We start from the raw sequence: 13,562 nt of genomic DNA on the forward strand, positions 1-13,562 counted from the left end.
AGCAGATATATGCAACATATCCTGTGAAAGAAAATATTTCAAGAACATAAGTTCTATACACCTCAATCTATAAATTCCCTAAATACAAGGAGTAAGTGCTGGACATAATTTCAAGGGCTTGTGTCCATCATGTATAGCCTGATATGGTTCTATGATCTGGGTAATCATGGTCATCACCTGAATTTGGAGGCTTCAGGATTTGTGAATAGGATCAATAACTTTTGTGCAAATTTCATTCATCCAGAAGGATGCTTTGTTATTTCACAAGCATTACTAAAAATTATCATTCAACATCAAAGCAAGTAAGTGCATTAAGCAGAATCCATGTTATAAATGAGCATGTTCTGAAAAGGTTCACTAAGTGTACATTAGCCGTACCTTTTCTGAAGGGACACTAGGATCAGTGTCCTCAACAGCGACTCGGGCAACCTCTATTAAAAAATAAAATAACAAACGTCAATGATAACGAATGTCATAAATGCAAGACAACATAACTATGAACGTTGTAACAAATTAAGCACACGCATTTGCAAGCTTTTCTTCAAGGCAACGTGTTGAAATTGTGCTTCAGCTTGCTATTAATCCCAGACACTCACTTATAGAAAGTAGTGAAGAGAACTAGAGATCTTCACACAGAAGTAGGAATAGGACATTATACAGAAAGGATTCCTTCGAATCAACAGACATATGTTTTATTGACCGTAATTCAGCAACATTGGTCATGGTATGAAGGTAGAACATCTGACCAAGTAAGTCTGGCATCTGATGTAGGAAGCAATAGAAAAGGAGAAAAGGAAAAAAATAATTTAAATAAAAATCATTAAGAAATGTAAGAACACCTGTTATGGAAAGATGGAGTCATTGAGGTATATAGCAGGGAAACAGGAATCGGTGCAAATTGCCTACTTTTGATCTATCCCTGATGTGACTGATCACTATATTTCATATCAAACCATACCATTACCCAACAGCAGGCCAACACTAGGATGAGTAATTACTTCGGTACACAAAAATGCTGGAGAAACTCAGCGGGTGCAGCAGCATCTATGGAGCGAAGGAGATAGGCAACGTTTTGGGCCGAAACCCTTCTACTTCCATTGCTTGGACTTCTCTGAAGGAGCTCTGCACACTCTCATTTGTCATCTTATTGTCTCTTATTATGTAGCGTGGTTAACATTTTCCGAGATGAATATATGATTGCTTCTTTAAATATGATTGTACATATGTTGGCCTATATTTATCATTGGTAATGGGGCATTCGGACTTCTGATCAATCCTAGTTATTGTATAACATTGAATGATTGTGTCCATTGCCACACCAAATCGGAAATGCCCTCGCTCTTCAGGGAACGGGGATTCCCCTCCTCCACCATAGATGAGGCTCGCACCAGGGTCTCTTCCATACCCCGCAACACTGCTCTCTCTCCCCATCCCCGCACTCGCAACAAGGGCAGAGTCCCCCTAGTCCTCACCTTTCACCCTACCAGCCGGCAAATACAACAAATAATCCTCTGCCATTTCCGCCACCTCCAACGTGACCCCACCACTCGCCACATCTTCCCATCGCCCCCCATGTCTGCCTTCCGCAAAGACCGCTCCTTCCGCAACTCCCTTGTCAATTCTTCCCTTCCCTCCCGTACCACCCCCTCCCAGGGCACTTTCCGTTGCAACCGCAAGAAATGCAACACCTGTCCCTTCACCTCCCCCCTCGACTCCATTCAAGGACCCAAGCAGTCGTTCCAGGTGCGACAAAGGTTCACCTGTATCTCCTCCAACCTCATCTACTGCATCCGCTGCTCTAGATGTCAGCTGATTTACATCGGTGAGACTAAGCGGAGGTTGGGCGATCGTTTCGCCGAACACCTCCGCTCAGTCCGCAAGAACCTACCTGAATTCCCGGTGGCTCAGCACTTCAACTCCCCCTCCCATTCCCAATCAGACCTCTCTGTCCTGGGTCTCCTCCATTGCCAGAGTGAGCAACACCGGAAATTGGAGGAACAGCACCTCATATTCCGCCTGGGCAGCTTGCGTCCGGATGGCATGAACATTGATTTCTCCCAATTTTGCTAGCCCTTGTTGTCTCCTCCCCTTCCTTAACCCTCGAGCTGTCTCCTCCCATCCCCCTGCCCTCGGGCTCCTCCTCCTCCCTTTTTCCTTCCTTCTCCCCCCCCACCCCCCATCAGTCTGAAGAAGGGTTTCGGCCCGAAACGTCACCTATTTCCTTCGCTCCATAGATGCTGCTGCACCCGCTGAGTTTCTCCAGCATTTTTGTGTACCTATGAAATGTTAGTCTTTGATATTTGGCTTTACGTTTAAATACCATGAGATTTTCTCTTTACAGTTGGATAGTACTGATAAACTTTATGTTTGACTTGTTTTGCTTTCAGCATAACTTCTTGTAAACTATGACCTCTAAAATACTCTCAACAAATTGAAGCGTTGTCCTCACATTATATTTTCAGACATTCATTTTGTAGGTTAATTAGCTTTGGTAAAATTATATATTGTCCCGAGTGTGTAGGATAGCGCTAGTGTATGGGGATCACTGGTCAGTGTGGATGCTGTGGGCCGAAAGGGCATGTTTCTGTGCTGTATCTCCAAAGTCTGAACCAATACTTACTTGGCAGGGAAGAGACCGTGATCAGAAAAGTGGTTCTCCCAGGACGAGGCTCTCCCATTGCTCTTCAGGTGGGCTGACGCCTGCGATGTCCCCAAATGCGGGATACTCGACTGCAAAATTTGTGGTAGTGGGGGACTGCATTCACGCAAAAACAATTAAGGGCGGCACGTTGGAGCAGCTGTAGAGTTGCTGCCTTACAGCGCTTGCAGCGCCAGAGACCCGGGTTCGATCCCGACTACGGGTGCTGTCTGGACGAAGTTTGTACGTTTTCCCCGTGACCATGTGGGTTTTCTCCGAGATCTTCGGTTTCCTTCCACACTCCATAGTCGTACAGGTTTGTAGGTAAATTGGTTTGGTATAAGTGTAAATTGTCCCTAGTGTGTGTAAGATAGTGTTAAAGTGTGGGGATCGCTGGTCTGCGTGGACTCAGTGGGCCGAAGAGCTTGTTTCCGCGCTGAATCTCTAAACTAAACTCAGCAATGACCATAAAATTATTACAAATATATTTTTAAATAAATGGCTTTGTCCTTTCTTCTGCCGATCAAACCCGCACCCACCAGTATTGACCTATCACTTGCCACACTGTTCCATCCCCACCTCTCTTTCAATTTCCTCACTCACTTCTACAATCAGTCTGATGAAGGATCCCGACCCAAAACAAGGCCTATCCATGTACTCCAGAAATGTTGCCTCACCCACTGAATTACTCCAGCACTTTTGTCTTTTTCTGTAAACCAGCATCTGCAGTTCCTTGTGTCTACAAATATATTTTTGCTCCTTGGACTAATGATCTGTTGCTTAATTTTTATATAAGGCTTTTGGAGTTTGTAAAAAGGCAGTATGATTAATGCTTACCCTAAGGCAATACTGATGGTTTGATGTTTCATTTTCTGAAATTGGAAAGTTGTTAAAGTGTATGGAACTGTTCCACAGAGTTATTTTGTAAATCTACTTGATGATTGATGTTGTACTCTGCTGTCTGATGGAGTGAAGAATTAAGCCTTCAGGGCAAGACTTTTGAGAGTGAATAGTCTGCTAACAACAGTATAAGCGTAGCTACCATGGGATTTGGACACTTCTGTGCAGCATGTCAGAGTATGCATGCAGTTAAAAACTTCTGAATCATCAAGATTTGCCTCATCAGGAGTTATTACTTTCTAAGGACACAAAGGTTGGATCTGCAACGGTTGTAATGCAAGGCCAGTCACCCTGACAAGAAAGATATTTTAGGTGGGACATCAGAATTGAATCATTACACCAGTTTCTAGAATCAGAAGGTAGTGTAAGTCATAAGGATGTGGAGACATAGCCCGAACAATTCCGTAACAGAGAACTCTCTGATTTATGGACTGTTCTCAGGGACACAGTACGAGATGGACATCAAGTGCTGCTGGAAGGTCATCAACGGTGAAAGACACTCCTTGGTTGGCCCGAACCTTGTTAACCTCCAAGCAGAGCAAGATGTCCGTCAAGTAATGTGGCTAACTGGCCCACTCCACAGACTGCAGGAGTACGTGCTGAGGGACGCGCTGAAGCTCGGTGCATCCAACGCCAAGGCTCTGTGGGGGAGGTCCACAATCTTGGTTTCTTCCGCTGCTGCACATTGGGGGGCAGGGTGTGGTGGAGCCACCCCTCAAACAAAGGAAGGAATCTCACCCCAGGGGGCCACATGAGTGGCAAGGGTATAGTTATGGTTTTTGGGAACACTACAAAATATAACGCTAATGAATGTATGTGTAGCCGCGGAGAATGTCGGATGAATTTTGCCATGTGAGAACAGTGAGAAATGTAATGTGCTCTTAAATCTTTCATTCTTATAGGATTGGTCAGGTTTAAGGAGTGGTAAGTGGGGAATGGTTGGAGTTGTGACCAGTTGGGGAAGCAATGGGGGATGCAAGAGTGAGGCACATCGCTGACGTTCTTTAGATCATGGGTTTGTGGCTGCCACCATGTAATCTTTGAACTCTTTCCCTTACATAATATGGACCAAGCAATGTCTGGGACAGAGACTGGGTCTATTGATGTAATGAGGGACTGGTTTGTGGGGGGGGGGGGTGTAGAATGCAGGAGTTACTCGAAATAGAGGTCAATGTTCATACCGCTTGATTTTTAGTTGTCCAAGCAAAATATGAGGTGCTGTTCCTCCAATTTGTTGCGGAGGGAACTGTCTCTGTGGAAAGTAGAAAGGGATGAGGATGGGAAGATGTGACTACTGGTGAGATCTCATTGGTGGTGACGAAAATGTCGGAGGATGATGTGTTGTGTACGACGGCTGAGGGGGTGAAAGATGAGGAGTTGGGGGGCTGCCCCTGTTGTGACTGTGGGGAGCTGGAGCAAGAGCGGAACTACATGGTACAGAAGAAGCACGTGTGAGGACCAAACAATTTTTCCAATAGATATGGGTGCCTACATTTGACCCAATAAGAATCCACACTTTAGGAAAGTATCAAGAAAGGAAACTGTAACATAAATGTTGCAGGATCTTGTAGGGTTAGTGCCATTGATGAAGACTAGAGATAAGAAGAAACTACATTATCTTTGATCATGAAACATATTCCTCGCCATCAATTAAAATTGGTTGTATGAATGCCCTCATAAAAGGAAAAGTAAGGTATTTCTAGTCTTACTCGTGTTCTAACTGCGCTCTTTGGATTAGCATGTTGCAGTTGAAAGGTTTCGCTTTACATGTTTCCACATGTCAAAATCTTTGAAGTGAGGAACATGAGCTGTGAAGAAATGCGTTGCCTTATTTTTTTAATTATCTGTAGAACGCAAACAATTGGTTAACTCCTCAAATAATGTATCATCTTTACAATATCAAAACATAAAACGTGTGGCACAGAAAACTATGTGCTGTAGATTATAAAATATTATAAAAATATTGTTACAAATTATATAATATTCATAAATATCTAATGGATTCTAATGAGACCTTGGCCTCAGCAGTCAACTGTGTCGGTGGATATTGAACTTTCTCAATGAACGCCCACAGACGGTGAGACTTGGACCCTACACCTCGACATCCCTGACCCTCAGCACAGGAGCACCGCAGGGCTGTGTGCTCAGTCCGCTCCTCTACGCCCTATACACACATGACTGCTTGCCCCATCACCCCGCAAATAGGATCATAAAATTTGCGGACGATACAACCGTGGTGGGGCTCATCTCAAATGGGAACGAGGTCGCCTATAGAGAGGAGGTGCACAGACTTTCTGAGTGGTGTGCTCATAACAATCTCTCTCTGAACACTAAAAAGACAAAGGAGATCATCACTGATTTCAGGCGACATAGAGCGGAGCTCAGGCCACTGGAGATAGGGGGCGAGGAGGTGGAGAGGGTGCCTAGTTTTAAATTTCTGGGGATCAATATCAGTGAGGATCTTAAATGGTCTGTGAACTCTGCTGTAGTTGTAAAAAAGGCGCAACAGAGACTTTACTTCCTCAGAACACTGAGGAAGGCCCATCTGTCTGCTAAACTGCTGGAGTCTTTCTACCGCTGTTCGGTAGAAAGCATACTGACTTACTGCATAACTGCCTGGATTGGGAACTGTTCAGCAGCTGACAGAGCAGCTCTCCAGAGGGTGATAAAAACTGCCCAGGGTATCATTGGACTCCCCCTGCCCCCTCTGGAGGACATTTACCACTCCAGATGCCGCAGCAGGACCTGTAATATCGTGAAAGACATTACACATCCTTGTCACCGCCTTTTCACACTGCTGCCCTCAGGAAAAAGGTACAGGTCGCTAAAGTCACGCACTGCCAGACTCAAGAACAGCTTTTACCCATCAGCAATCTTGGAACTGAACTCTGTCTCGGGAGCGGGTTATGGGGAAGGAGGGGGGGTGGGAGACAGTGTTAATTTATGTAAATGTGAATCCATGGGTGGGTTTGGGGAGGGAGGGAGTGTAAAAAGTATGAGTATGTGAATGTTTGAAGTTCTTTTAAATGGAGAGACACAGTAATCTCGTTGTATGTGACACATGCAATGACAATAAAGCATTCTGATTCTGATTCTGATTTCTGGCTATATTAGCAGTATCTTAATGTTCATAATGATTTAAGATGGTCTTATTCAAGTTAAATTGATGTCCCAGAATTCTTCAAGCTGGGTAGCAATAAATGATTAAATTATTTTTATGTCACCAAAGTCATGTTGTTCCCAATGTTTTCTCAAGACCAAGTAATGTAGGAAAGTGGGAATAAAGAGTACCTTGCTTATGTTCGAGGAATTCAGCTAATAGGAATATTACCTGATATTGCCATGAAGGGAGTTAAATCTGGGCCTAGCATCTGAAACTATTCATTAGGATAGAGAAGGACAAGCAGATAGTACAGGGCTGAGGTAGCACCAAGGAGGGAGTATTGTAGAATGTTCTTAAACATCAATGTCTTCCTGATCCACCAGAGGGTTTGATGTCAAATCAACATTTGGACTATTCATTTCCGAATGTATTTACATAAGGTTAAGAAGATTAAGTCTTTAGCAGATTTTTTTGGATTTGCATTTTACTTCCTTAGGTTTATTCCAGATCCAACTTGGCCACCATTTTTTGACTGAGTATATCTGCTGCCTCAGAGATCCAGCAAACTAGGTTTGATCCAAACCTCCAGTGCTGGTGTGAGGAGTTTGCACTTTCTCCCTCCTGTTTCCCCCCACATTCCAAATGAAATGCAGATTAATAGGTTAACTAGACTCTGTATATTGTCTCTGGCATGTAAATGAGTGTTAGAATGAAGATGGGTTAATGGGACTGTGGGGAGAATAAAATGAAATGACTGCAGGACTAATGCAAATGGATGCTTGATGATAAATTGGTGTGGTCTTGTTGGGCAGGAGGGCCTGTTTCTGTACTGTGTGACTCCATGAGTGGTTCAATAGACAATAGGTGCAGCAGTAGGCCATTCGGCCCTTCAAGCCAGCACCGCTATTCAATGTGATCATGGCTGATTATCCATAATCAGTATCCCGTTCATGCCTTCTCCCCATATCCCCTGACTCAGCTATCTTCAAGAGCCCTATCTCTCTTGAAAGTGTCTAGAGAATCGGCCTTCACTGCCCTCTGAGGCAGAGAATTCCAGACTCACAACTCTCTGTGTGAAAAAGTTCCTCATCTCCGTTCTAAATGGCTTACCCCTTATTCTTGAATAATGTCCATGCTTGGTTAATTGCTAACATCAATTATCATCTGGCTTCTAATGGAGATACCAAGTATTCTGCTGGAATTGTGAAGGAAACTCTCAAGGACTTTTAGATTTTGTCACCAATTTCAATCGTCTTTCTTGAATCCATAAACCTCTGACATTGCTCATATGCCCCACTTGTATGACCTCAATGACTTTATTTGAAACTGAATTATTTCCAGATGACATTGTAGTGTTATTTTTGACTAGAATATTTCTGTTTAATTCTTGAAACCAAATTTAGTTGGACAAGGCTCAAGTATATTAAAAATCCCCACCTTGTCAAGATTTCTGCATGAATTGTTCTGTATTTCTGCAACAAATTGGCCAAACATTGTTTAATGCTGAGCTTTGAATATTCTTGCTTCTTGACAGCATAACCATTCAAACTGATCTCTTGGCTTTCTTACAGTTTGGCTTTCTTCCCAACCAATTGTTCAAGCGCTTTTGATTGCAACATGCGCCTTAATTTAGTTCAACAAAGAAACTGACAAGTTACTAAAGAACCTCCTGATGACAAGAAGGTATGAGAATATATTTGATACCACATAGTTTCATAAAGTTTGTGAAAAGAGTAGATTGTCAGTTTGGTCCTCCTGATTTCCCTCTTAAGTGCGCTCCTAAACCCTCCATACTCCCCAAGAGATTCACTGGATCCCAACTGTGTATACGTGGCATATGCCCTGCTTCTTTTATTTGGCCTGAGCCTCAATATCTTTTGGGATCCCCACTCTTCCCAATCTTGGCATTCACTCTAACAGGAACATGCTGGTCCTGAGCTCTCTCTATCTCACATTTAAACACCTCCCACTAACCAGCCATCTTTTTTATCTGCAAACAGCATCCCCAATCAACCTTTGATAATTCATGTTTAATACAGGCAAAATTGGCTTTGCTCCCAAATAGGACTTCAACATTTGGACCAATCTTATCCTTTTCCATAATTATTTTAAGAGTAATCATTCAGCGTTTTTTTTGGATCAAAATCTTCCAGTTACTTTACAACATTTACAATTATATCATTCACTTTGCGTCATAAGAATGATAGTTGCAGTTCAAGAGGTGAAACATGACCACCTTCTCAAAGACAGTTAGGGATAGGCAATAAATGAAAATTTAACAAAAGGAAATATACTGTTCCCTTTGTCAATTTATGATGTCCTCCGAGAGGCACAATGTGTCAAAAGATATTGGGATTTATTGGCTTTCATTTCCATGTTGAGATTTTAATCTGGCAGACCAAATATTTGTGATGTAAACAATGAGAACACCATCTCACTTCTCTCTACACTAAGGATCACAATATGTACACACACACATTGATAAAGAGAAAACAACACGTCCAACGTGAAGCACTAAATACCAGAATTGGCTGATGTCTCTCTATATTGAAGAACTTTATGTCATTCAATTTCCAGGCAAACACATGCGACAGGAATAGTACAAACAGATCAACACATTATTGCTGTCAACAATCTGTGCTAAAAAGGATGACAACAAAAACTGATACAGCGACAAGGTTGAGAAGAACCATCAATGTTCTACCATTCCTGTACAGGTTCCAGATTCAAGAGACTGATGCCAATGCATAACATAGCATTCCACTGGGGTCTCTACCTTTCCAATCCAGTCAGGCCTTGCATAGAATTGCATGTCTCTTCAAGGAAAATTCTTGGCTGATCATATTAAATTATTTTATTTTAATATTTCTGTAAAATATGTTTTAATATTCTTTCTTTAGTTACTTTAAAACAATTTTGTTCATTATTTGTCACTTGCATTTATATTTTTAAATAAAAGAGTTTATAAAAAGCCTGAAATAAGGTCCCAAGCCAAAATGTCATCGACCCATTTCACTCCATGGATCCTCCAGCATTGTGTGTTTTGTTTAAAAAGATTTACTGGCTTTAATAAGATACAAAAAGGTGCCTCCTGACAATTTTTATCCAACCTTTTTGAGGGAGGGAGATGTGCAGGGGAAGGGGCAGGATGAGCAGTACACGAATTGAAGACTCATCATCAGAGATCACGCAGTCAAGTATCATTGTATTCCTGATGGGTCAGTTCAGTGTGTCTTAACTTGCACCTGCAGGGCGATATATGTCCATATACAGTACATGAAATATATATGATTTCATGTATATTGCACTAACAGAAGGCTCAACAAGATGGAAAATCCAGACCTGAATATTATTTACTCTAAGATGATAAGTTAAACTTTATAGAAAATATTTCCCCCATCCTTAGCAAGAATTTATGAGTATTTAATGAATTTAATCACATATTCCATTCCCAAATCAGTTCTGACCTGGTAAGTTGGGTTTATGTTAAACATTTCTATGTTGGAATAGACCCAGGCTCATAGAAACACAACTCTTTATAACTTTAAAAAGTGTAAAATTAATTTTCTTCATCCACAAGGTAAATATTACATTTAGCTACACAAAGATAATTTGCAAAGGTACGCTGTTTTTATTTGAAATGTACGTTGATTTTAGCTAAATATATGAGGTAATTATAGTCATGGAAATTACAGCCCGGAAACAGACCTTTCAGCCCACCAGGTCCATGCTGGCCATCAGAAACCCATTTTTGCTCCAATCCTATCCAAATCCATTTTATTCCTCCACATTCCCATTGACAACTAAATGTTATCACATATCTACACATTACAGGTAATTTACAGTGGCCAATTAGTCTTGTTAATTGGTGAATTCGAGCTGTTAGGAAATATTTTCTGAAGAGAAGAGACCTTAAATTCTTGAATTGAAGCATATTTCCTTTTTTTAATTTTCCTCCATCATTGTGTATTTTACAAAACTTGTTCTGTCCATGTATTTGTCTTCTTCCCTGATCAGTATCTTTCTCAGCTTACCTCGCTCCCTACTATTTTTGTGATGTTGTCATTTCCATGCCAGCCACATAATAGAGAGAATAGACATATCCTTGCACAATATATACCAGTATATAATAGCTGAACTGTTTTGAACCAGTCCTCGTAGGAATTAATCCAAAGTATTTAACTCTGAACTACTTGACAGTTTATACGCATAATTACACATGTGGAAGCCCGAACAATGGTAAAATGTACACGTGTACATACATTACTCTTCTAGCACTGGACGGAGTACTATTTAAGAAAAATTAAAGCAGCTTTAAATGGAGTATAAATGGTGCAATGCTGTGATATAAACAAATGAACCTTTGTGCCTCATGTTCAAGGAACATTGTTATGAAAAGAGGTTTTAATTCACTGCCCTGAAGGTAAAGCACACTGCTGTTAGGCCTAAACCCTCACGTTGGTAGAAGCCAAATATGTTCATTGCCTCAGAGCCAGATCATTCTGCTGGTTCGACACTATTAAAATATGCTGTAATTTTTCAGCTGTAAGCTACCTTTATGAACACTTAAAGATGAAAAATATGAGTAAGTGTTCCATTTCAAAGCTATTTTCAAAATATTATATAAAATACATTCCAAAATATATAAGAGGGTATTATAGAGAAAGGGCTAGTCATTGCACTACTGATACATTATACAGCTTTACAGCCATTAGTAACTCATTACTTAACACACCTTTCAACAGTCTTTACAAATAATTTGATTTAGGAACACCAACAGTTCCCTTGAACTCTCTCCAGTAACCTCCAATCCAAGTATTCCCCATGTCGACTATAATTGCAAACAACTGTAGTCCTTTAACATTCTCCCCTCCATTCAAATGTACTGTCATTCTCCCTTTCACAGAGATGGAGAAAATAAAATGAAGATCCTAACCTATCTAGGACTCCTTCATCAATTATTGAGTTTGTAATTCTGCGAGGATAGAGGCACTGCTTGTTGGACACAACATAAATCTATTTGAGGAATTAAGCGTTTGTAAATTAACTGGGAGGAGTAACCACAAAATATTAATGTTTAACCTTAAAATAGAAGATGCAAAATTGTCCAAATTAATGTGGTAGCAACTGAAAGATATTCAAGACCACAACCCTTGGACTAATGTTGAGAATTTTATATTGTACGGCTTGGATGTGCCATATGAAGGTGGTAAGCTATCAACATGATGTTCTCATAAGAACTATCTTTAAAATTAAATCAAATGAATGGCTTCTGATCCTGTGACATCTCAGCTCCACAGGATGGTAAAGAATCTGAATAACAGAAAACTGTTATGAAGGTGGTTGCCGGAGGTTACATGCAACCTCCGGCAACCACCTTCAACTAGCATCGCAACCGGCTTTGACTAAAAAATTATCGATTTTTAAAAAAGCAACCTATTTTTAGTCGCAGCGGTGTTGATTTTTTTGAAATAATCGCTAGAACATAGAAGAAGCGGAAACCACTTTCGACCATTAGGGAGACTGACAAAAACCTCCGGGAACCTCCAAAGGTTTCCGTTCAGGTTTCCTAAGTGGGACAGGGGCATTAGGTTCACCACTGTATGATCCAGGAAATATTAAGTGACTAAGTTAAAAAAATTAATTGTTGAGAGTTGTGGATGTAGCCCATTCCATCATGCAGACCAGACTCCCCACCATTGACTCCACCTACACTTCACAATGCCTCAGAAAAGCAACCAATATAATCAGTCTTGCCCATCCCAGTCATTCCTTGGCCCCATAGCAGAAGTGTCCATGTTGCGGGGCTGGAAACTGGAAGTATCCCAAGCTAATTCTGCTACCACCATCATCTATTGCAAGAAGTGAAGGCTCCCACTGATTGTCGCCGACAGCTTGCGTCCTTTTCAGGACGGACAATGTCAACATTTGAAATATAGAAGATGGACACGAAAGAAGAAGTCATTCCTTCTTCCCACTCCCATCACGCAGAAGATACAGAAACTTAAAAGTGTGCACCACCAGTCTCAAAAACAGCTTCTTCCCTTCTGTTATCAGGCTTCTGAACAATCCTACCATAAGCTACGGTACTGTCCAATTCACCTCTACCTCATTACGGACATTGAACTTTATCTATGGAATAGGTGTACTACAATGCTGAAACAATATTCTGTACACTGTATATTCCTCTTAGCTCTACCTAGTGTGTTTGAGCTTGACGATTGTATTTATGTATAGTGTTATCTGATTTTATTGGATAGCAGGCAAAACAAAGCTTTTCACTGGACAATAAACCTAAACCTAACTATCCATTATATCAATGGAGGTGCAAATCTTAATCCGTCTAATTTGTAATTTAGAATAAGAACTGGCACATTTTTTTGCTTTGAAGTATGTCTAATCCTGGATCCAAGAGCCAATTCATCACTGTAAACGTTGGGGAATCTCCATAAAATTGAGCCGTTGCCACTGGATTCTATGGGAAGTCCTGCTGTGGAACATCTCGAAAGATGCTGCTCAGTGGTTCTGGACTTCCGCATTTGACTATAAACACAAGGAAGTCCTGGATTTGCTTCTACTTAACCAGGTAAAACTCGGCAGTCCTGTCCAGACCACTGCTACTCTTTGAAGAGCAGATTGTATGAATATTGAATCAACTCAAAACAATGCAAAGGACTTATCTAGCTATCAATGCTAAATTGATAGTTAATCAAATTTGCCATAACTAGTCAAGCACTAGAGCATTTATAAGGCGTGGAATCAAGTTAGATAACTAGGGCTAAAATACAAGACACATAATCTAATTGAATTAACAGGCCTGAGAGTCAAATGGCCTTCTCTCACAGTAATATTAAAGATTCAAATTTTCTATTATTTTCCAGACAAATAGTGACACAGGGAGAAATGTAATTGAATTGTAGC

The 13,562-nt window shown here is 41.0% G+C and overlaps 1 protein-coding gene and 1 non-coding gene across 2 annotated transcripts in view; one reads left to right on the forward strand and one right to left on the reverse strand.

Moving 5' to 3' along the window:
• The window catches only part of edaradd (EDAR associated death domain), a 31,297-nt gene that overhangs the window by 12,479 nt on the left and 5,256 nt on the right, over window positions 1-13,562 (reverse strand). The window contains exon 2 of the mRNA XM_033025424.1: window positions 379-431. Within this exon, the coding sequence (XP_032881315.1) occupies window positions 379-431 (53 nt within the window). The remainder of the gene's footprint in view (window positions 1-378; window positions 432-13,562) is intronic.
• On the forward strand, window positions 2,613-2,776 carry LOC116976557. Its single transcript, XR_004412975.1, has one exon. It is a non-coding gene; the product is annotated as a U1 spliceosomal RNA (small nuclear RNA).

The sequence above is a fragment of the Amblyraja radiata genome, chromosome 8, assembly GCF_010909765.2.
Source record: "Amblyraja radiata isolate CabotCenter1 chromosome 8, sAmbRad1.1.pri, whole genome shotgun sequence".
Taxonomy (NCBI): Eukaryota; Metazoa; Chordata; class Chondrichthyes; order Rajiformes; family Rajidae; genus Amblyraja; species Amblyraja radiata.